The following is an 8,920-nucleotide window of genomic DNA, read 5'->3' as shown; positions in this document are numbered from 1 at the left end:
ACACGGGTCACATGAGGCAGGGTATAAACAGCAGACAGACACGGGTCACATGAGGCAGGGTATAAACAGCACACAGACACGGGTCACATGAGGCAGGGTATAAACAGCAGACAGACACGGGTCACATGAGGCAGGGTATAAACAGCACACAGACACGGGTCACATGAGGCAGGGTATAAACAGCAGACAGACACGGGTCACATGAGGCAGGGTATAAACAGCACACAGACACGGGTCACATGAGGCAGGGTATAAACAGCAGACAGACACGGGTCACATGAGGCAGGGTATAAACAGCAGACAGACACGGGACACATGAGGCAGGGTATAAACAGCACACAGACACGGGTCACATGAGGCAGGGTATAAACAGCCACAGACAGACACGGGTCACATGAGGCAGGGTATAAACAGCACACAGACACGGACGGGTCACATGAGGCAGGGTATAAACAGCACACAGACACGGGACACATGAGGCAGGGTATAAACAGCACACAGACACGGGTCACATGAGGCAGGGTATAAACAGCACACAGACACGGGTCACATGAGGCAGGGTATAAACAGCAGACAGACACGGGACACATGAGGCAGGGTATAAACAGCAGACAGACACGGGTCACATGAGGCAGGGTATAAACAGCACACAGACACGGGTCACATGAGGCAGGGTATAAACAGCAGACAGACACGGGTCACATGAGGCAGGGTATAAACAGCACACAGACACGGGTCACATGAGGCAGGGTATAAACAGCAGACAGACACGGGTCACATGAGGCAGGGTATAAACAGCACACAGACACGGGTCACATGAGGCAGGGTATAAACAGCACACAGACACGGGTCACATGAGGCAGGGTATAAACAGCACACAGACACGGGTCACATGAGGCAGGGTATAAACAGCACACAGACACGGGACACATGAGGCAGGGTATAAACAGCACACAGACACGGGTCACATGAGGCAGGGTATAAACAGCAGACAGACACGGGACACATGAGGCAGGGTATAAACAGCACAGACACGGGTCACATGAGGCAGGGTATAAACAGCACACAGACACGGGTCACATGCCCTGAGACAAATAGTTAGAGGCTAAATAATGTATGTTTCTATTCAACACCTTAATGCTCTTTCATTAGTTTGCCTCCTCAGACCTGCCATCTATTACTGATGCCTATCCCCGAGCTAAAGCAGTGCACTGCCATTTTTTGGTCAAATAAACAAGAACATTGATCTGCTGGATTGAGAAGGTGACAGCTAATGGCTTCTTCACGCAGACTGAAGAGCAGCTTGGAGAGTAGACTGTGCACTGCAGCATGTAGGTCATGTAAGCTCTTTAGAACATGGTGGGTGAGGGACAGTTCAGGTGATTAGGATTTTACTGAGCTGAAATGAAACCTGTATACTGACCCGATGGGGAACAGTGTGTGCTGTGTTCCCATAAAAACTGCCCTCCCTGTCAGTCTGTATTTATACAGAACTAGGCATCTCGCACGCTATGCGCGCCTCGATTCCTGCTGCGCGGGCTCGCCCGCCCTTCAACTCGCCGAGCTGTCCCTGCAGCTCGCATACGCAGCTCGGCTGCTGTGTGGCCTCGCCTGCCCTATTTCCACACGGGTGTGTGTGTGTGTTGCTCACAAAATGTTATTAGTGGCCGGGCCAGCGAAGCGGCAAGGCCACTTATTGTATTTGCCTGTATTATTATTCTTCTCCCAGAAGTTGGACTTCCCATGTTTGAAAATAAACCAAACTTTGCACAAAGGTCCAGTCCCATGCCAAACTTCTTTGACGCGAATAGTCAATAGTCCTAATGGTGGCGCTACAGCGACCGTCTAAAGTTTCAAACTTTGAAAATTCATAAAAAATCAGGCATACGTGCTACGGCTTTGCAACTTTCACTGAAATGTGCGCCCAAATGAGGAGAAACATTTGTACACCGCAACCTATGGCCAATTATGAAGTCTAAAGACCATAAAACTGCAAGAACTGTCAAACGAATTAAACTCTACTCCTCCCACATTTTTTCTTCAAACGACACCAAACTTCAGCATCTGCATCGTTAGACTGTCCTACACAAAAGTATCAAACAGATTTTCGATTGATCAAAAATTGAGCACACAGTGCATCAAAATGTTGAATTCTGCCCCCATGTATATGTAACGGTGTTGTGTAGGTGGTACTTGCAGCAAACCATGTTAAGGGCTTGTCCAGGGGTGGGCACGAACCGCCGACCTTCGCACATGTTAACCACTGCGCCAAGAGAGCTATAGCTCCCTTGGCGGAGCTGATTAACATACCTTTATACTGGGGAGTGAGTTTAACCAATCCACTCGCTACCACTTGGGACTCACGAGGAATCCGCGCTGATTCACCTCGGTTACATATAGCCTAAAGAGCATCTTAATTGCCCTAATTACCTAGGGCAATTAGGTTGTATTTGTGATGTCATCAGTCACTCGAGAATTGTGATGCCATCAGTGATGTCATTCGAGCAATTGTGATGTCATCAGTGATGTCATAATAAATCCTTCCTGGCTCACCCTATATACTGTAAGTGGAAGCAGTGTGTGTTTTCACACGCAAGCATCCAGTCCCATAAAACACCACCAGCAAGCATCCAGTCTGTCCATAAGAGGAAAAAGCAGCTCCTGCTGGTATATCAGCTGTGTGACCCCACAGACCTGCAGCGTAGGACCGAAGAGATACAAACTCCCCAGGTGGCTATTAATCGCTCCGCCTCCCTCTCCATCTAACATCAACTCCGCCAGTACCTCATCCACTCTACAACAGCAAGGAGGCAAGTAACTACTACTTTTGTTTGTGAATATACTGATTCCTACTTGTATTGTTGTGAGATGCAAACAAACAAAAAACTGAATCAGATGATGAAAAAGCTACATGCTGCAAAGGAACCTGAACCTGCTTTGAATCCCTTAGTTTTAGCTATGCAATGTTCTAAGCAGACTTGATGGCATGCAGCAGAATCAGATGATAGAATGCTCATCCATAAGAGACTTGAGACTTGACTTGGACTTGTGACCAAAGATGTGAGACTTGACTTGGAGTATAGCTAAAATACTTCAGCCTTGACTTGGGGCCTCTAGCTCAAAGCCTTGAGACTTGCCACGACCCATTGCTGCGCAGCAGCTATAATTGCCCTTAAGTTTACATGCGCGCACGCATGTGTGTGTGTGTGTGTGTGTGCCCCTTAAGTTTACATCAGTGCCTATGACATCATCAGTGATGTCATAAGATGAATATGCTCTTATGACATCACTGATGACATCATCAGTCTTATGACATCACCGATGACATCATCAGGGATGTCACAATGCCTCCTATGAGATCATCAGTGGGACAAAAATTTAAACAAACAGAACACTTGCTCCCTTTTATAATAGATAAACACAAAGTCCTTGCATTCTTCACAGTGGAATTCACTTGAAAGTTGACCTATCAGTTGAAAAGAGATTCTCCATCTGTGCTTGGAGCACTTTCTGTAAAAAGCCATTACCTTTGTGGTAATGGTGTATGCAGAAAGCTTCCTCTGGAGACAAAGTAATAGTTCACCTTCAGAGACGCGACTACGATGAAGCTGATGTCCTGATGTGGATGCCAGAGAGATGTGTGATTAGAAGGCGTGACCCGCATTGAAATGGATTTCAGGGGCAACAGTACAACAGTCTCTTGAAATAAATGCCAAACAAGTCATATTTACAGCGTCACACTTTTAGTTTTTACCACCCTGATATGTTTCGATTGCCTCCAACAGCAAGTCCATTTTGAACTGGCGCTATGTTGCATAAGACATGATTGTGTTACTGCAATGCTGGCTTATTGTTGCATCCAATTATGAGAAAACACACACACACACACACACACACAGATGCACACACACACACACACACACACACACACACACACACACACACACACACACACACACACACACACACACACACACACACACACACACACACACACACACACACACACACACACACACAGATGCACACATAATGGAGGACAGCATAGTAAGTGTTAGAGCCTGTGATATTTCAAAACCATTCTGCTGGAATTTATCACAGCTGGAATTACACGATTACTGATGTTATCGTCGATTCACTGCAGCACATGATGTTAGAGACTGCTTGTTTTAGACTCAATAACCTTGTAACCCTGATGGAAATGGTGTGTGTGTGTGTGTGTGTGTGTGTGTGTGTGTGTGCGTGCGTGCGTGTGTGTGTGCGTGCGTGCGTGCGTGCGTGCGTGCGTGTGTGTGTGTGTGTGTGTGTGTGTGTGTGTGTGTGTGTGCGTGCGTGCGTGCGTGCGTGCGTGCGTGTGTCTGTGTCTGTGTGTGTGTGTGTGTGTGTGTGTGTGTGTGTGTGTGTGTGTGTGTGTGTGTGTGTGTGTGTGTGTGTGTGTGTGCGTGCGTGCGTGTGTGCGTGCGTGCGTGTGTGTGTGTGTGTATTTCCCTGGCTTGCACAGCCTGTGTTCACTTTTTAAAAATCTATTGAGCTGAAAAGTGGAGTTCCCAGCGGGGTCAAAGATCTAAGCCTCGTTCAAGCAACACCCGGCTTTGACAGCAACTGCAGCACAAAATCAATAAGCTGTGTGTCAAATATGGAGAGAAAGAGGCTCCTGTGGAGAAAAATCAAACCGAAAGCAGTCATTATTTGATTCTATAAATATAGCCTATACCCCATCAACAGTTACACAGTAACAGTGGAGTGTAGATGAGGAGTTGGATGTGAATAGACCCTTCGCCATTTTGTGTCAAAAAGGCAGGGTAAACACAGGTGCAAGCAAAACACTAATGAGGGTTTCAAACGTCCATGATTGGAATTTGGAAACCCTCATTAGTGTTTTGCTTGCACCTGTGTTTATTCTGCCTTTTCGACACAAAATGGCCCCCGTGAAAAGGGTCTACAGAGAAAACAGGGGAGATGGTTGTGGCTGCCGTGCTGCTAACGTGCTATATGAAGCTTTTAGTCACTAGTTCATCGACTGGACCTGCAGCAACCAGCCAATCATATGAGAGCAAGCTAAGCCTCTTTTAGTCTACAACAATCAACACCCTGCTGGTGCTGATGCTGTGGCGCAGAGCCCATACTGTAAGTAGGCATTGATGAGGCATAAATTGATGCTATTTTGGCCTATACTGGTATAGCTGCTGATATAAATGGTTCCTCCACCCAGACTGCAGGTGCATTCAGATTTTGAACCTTCCAAGTTTCACAACAAGGCCTTTCCATGAAAGCCATACAACTGTGAATGCTGAATTGCACCATGTGTGGTTAATTCCCAGGCTTGGTCTTTGGGGTTTGTGCAGAGAAAGGTCTGTTGAAAGTCACAGCACAGACCTAAGCATCCAGTTTGACAGCCCAAGTGCCAGGCTTCTAAATCTCTCTCTCTGAGCACTGGTGTGTGTGACAGGTGTGTGAAAACTTTGAGTTAGTAGTGCCAGCTTGCAGGGCAGTGCACAGATACTTCCTACAGAACTGTCCCTACCATCATTTTCAACCTTTATATAGAAAATAGAAGACTAGTGTTTTCCAATCTGAATAAGTGCGTATGTATCATCAGGCACCGCAGGACAAACTTGGGGTTGCAGAAAGAAAATTGTTCTCTGCTGGATATTAAAGTGCCACAACACTTTCCTGGGAGCTATTCCCTCCTTGATGAAAACAGAGGGAAATACTGCGTATCACATAAAGAAAATAATTCCACCTGTTGCTTTGACCTAAAACTATTAATCTTGCTATGCCGCGACATTATTTGATCAAGTTAATTTCATTTTAGGAGTGAGGTTTTATTCCCTATTATAAAAAAAAAAAGGACACGCATGCTGATATGATTGGGGTTACATTCAGGCATAATTTGTCTCATACATTTTCTATAATGTGCTGCTCTAAAACTTCACATTCAAATCTGGGGTGAAAATCAAATACGTTTTAAGGAAGCTCCCTCAACATAAACTGCAACTTATCAGTGCCACCTCAAAGTGTGATTTTCATACTTGCAATGAATCTGTTGAACATTAAGTTTGGTCTTTTCTGAACTCAGTTGAGACGAGACTTGTGTTGATATACTTGTGCATCACTGGGAGGTGCGGTGCTGCGAACCAAATTAAATGAGGGATAGATATATCACAGCAATTCAAATGGATCCGTCATGAAGTATACTTTTATAAGGAAGACACACAAAGAGTTTCAGTACTGTACACGTGACACGATAGTAAGTGATTGAGATGCAGTACATACATTTAACATCCTCAGTTTTCATCAATAATGTATTCAGGCCTCATGCACATCTCACGGAGGGCAGACGTGATGTATTGGTCAATTCACATCGGTCACATTGCCTACTACACCACAGTAAACACAATATTGCTCTACTGTTCTTGCTTGGCACTTCCAAGTAAAGACAAAATCATTTGACACAAAAAACCTTCTCTCTTGGCTGTTGGCAGTCGTCAAGAGCACTTAACAAGTGGTCAATTGGATCTATCTCTTCAACTCAAGTGCAATTGATGGCATGAGGACATACGATGCAGCCTCAACAAGCTGCAGCCATCAATCGCAACCCCTAATAACAGGCCTTGTCAAACATGGAGCTGACCCTTGATGGGTGGGTGGTTTAGAGGAAGCAATCAAACAATTTAACTCATATGAAACACAGGAGGGCAATCAGAGGTAACAGCATTTTGCACCATGGCGTCATCCTCCCTGGCTTGAGTCATTTGTGAAGCTGTTGGTTTGTCTCTGGGGAGCTGCTGGCATTCAGCTGAGCCAGGAGCACAACACAACACAAAGGATGTAAAACGCTCCATGGATCAAAGTCTGGCCCCCGAAGACAGAAACCGTCACTACTTGGCAAACTGTATACTGTTAATTAAGAGCAAACTACATTCGTGAATCAAAAAAAAATCACTGGTAGAACATTAATTAATGCCTTTCAAATATCAATTAGTCAGTTTGGGACTGAGTGTACCCAAAAAGAAAAACAAGAAAAAACAAGAGGAAAAGAATGACTTTGCTGTCACTACTTGGCAAACTGTATAATGTTAATTAAGAGCAAACTGCATTCGTGAATCAAAACAAATCACTGGTTGAACATTAATTAATGCATTTCAAATATCAATGTGGGTCAATTTGGGACTGAGTGTACAAAAAAAAAACAGGAAAAACAAGAGGAAAACAATGACTTTGCACAGGAGAACTGAATTAACATTTTTATGATTATTCATGGGAAATGAGAAGAAAATAATTTTGTGTAAAGTCAATACTTTTTCTCATTACAGTCATTAGGCTACTCCTTTTATGCGTGGAAGAAAAATATACAATGGACACTTACTGTAAACCACTGGATTCACACAATAGCCACAATATTTCTTGTCAAGCTAAATATAACCGCATGAGCCATCCAAACTAAATATACATTATTCTACAAAAAAGGTGTGTCTATCCACATGCTGCTTTCATAAATACAGAGAGCAAAAATTAGGGGAAAAAACTCTCCAGTGCTTGGGTTGTCTCTGGAAATAGCAGCTTAATTAGTTTTTCAAAAGGAAATGTGGGAAATGTGATTGGGGGAAAGGGGAGGGCACTTTCTGATTTTCAATTAGAGAACGTAGAAAAATAGACCTTCTAATTACATAAAACGAAAACTTTAATTACAGAATGAAATATTCCAATTAACATGAACATGAACAGGCCTACGGGCTCTCTCCACCGCCCACGCAGTCAATTTCAATTTACAGAATCGGCAGGAAAAACAGATAAATCGGCTACTGATTAATGCTGCATATTGTATGCAAAAACACATACACCATAGCCTACATATTCAAACATTCATTTCTCCATATTGCATTAGCAGTATGAGAGGGTATTTTCAGCAGCAAAAAGACCAGTTTGCCACTATATCATCATGACAAAAAGTAGCTGCTTGACGAATGACGGTGCTCAGACTACAGCCTACTCAAATTACAATAGTGCGTGACTGAAGAGCTACTTTAAAGATGCTTAAAACGCACTACACCTCTTGGGGATGCGTGAGTCTTTAAAGATGCTTAAAACGCACTACACCTCTTGGGGATGCGTGAGTCTTTCTTTGTTGGCGTTTTCAGCCACAGGAATTATAGAGCTCGATCGGTCACCACCAGCAGGTCTCAAATTACTTATGGTCACTGTTCCTCTGAAAGTTATGTCTATAACACCCAATATGAAAACAAGGGTTGTTTTGGGCATCCGACCGCCGCCGCTTCTTCTCTCATCATCCCTCTCCATCATCTCTGCTGGGCGCACTGGACTCGCAACTCTTCAGTGTACGCGGTCCGCATCCATCCATCCATCAGTAGGCTCCAACAATCACTGCCTCCACTTCTTTCGACGGTCTCCTGTCCGTCACCAAAAAGTTGATCATCCCCTCTGACTTGATGAGGAGGTTGCAACCCAAGAAGAAAATGCCAAACACCACGGTGAGGGACAAGACGCACATGACGGCGATCTGCACCACACGCATGATGAAGAGGCTCCTCTCGTCCGGCTGAGCGGCGGCCACGAAGCCGTTATCAGTCACCACGGAGGAAAAGTTGCAGCAGAAAAGCTCATCTGTCCTGTTGAACAGTCCGCCCTCTGTCTGGTTGAAGCCGGTGGTATTCATCTCCACTGTGCTCAACTTTCAGATGTCGGGGATGCGAGAGGGATGCGAAAGCCGGCGAGAAGAAGCACCTGACGCGGTGCCAGAGAAATGATCATCCAGTGAAAAGATGAGGAGGCGAGAAGTTCCTTCAGATCAGGTGACGCGCGCTTGTGGAGTGGAGTTTGTGAATCTGCTGTGGCATCGCATTACTGGAGACGTCATGTGTCCCGGAGCCAGTTTCAGAGCGGAATGAGTCCATGCAGC

General features: G+C 45.0%; 1 protein-coding gene across 1 annotated transcript; it reads right to left on the bottom strand.

Moving 5' to 3' along the window:
* Positions 1–8,365: 8,365 nt before the first annotated feature.
* On the bottom strand, positions 8,366–8,677 carry rprma (reprimo, TP53 dependent G2 arrest mediator candidate a; the record flags this gene model as incomplete). Its single annotated transcript, XM_083641575.1, has 1 exon — positions 8,366–8,677. One exon carries the CDS (start codon positions 8,675–8,677, stop codon positions 8,366–8,368), a length of 312 nt encoding a protein of 103 aa, XP_083497701.1.
* Positions 8,678–8,920: the final 243 nt, after the last annotated feature.

This window comes from Poromitra crassiceps (assembly GCF_964638095.1).
Source record: "Poromitra crassiceps genome assembly, chromosome: 8".
NCBI lineage: Eukaryota > Metazoa > Chordata > Actinopteri > Beryciformes > Melamphaidae > Poromitra > Poromitra crassiceps.
Note: the sequence above shows the minus strand (reverse complement) of the source record. Positions and strands in the feature narration are given on the sequence as shown.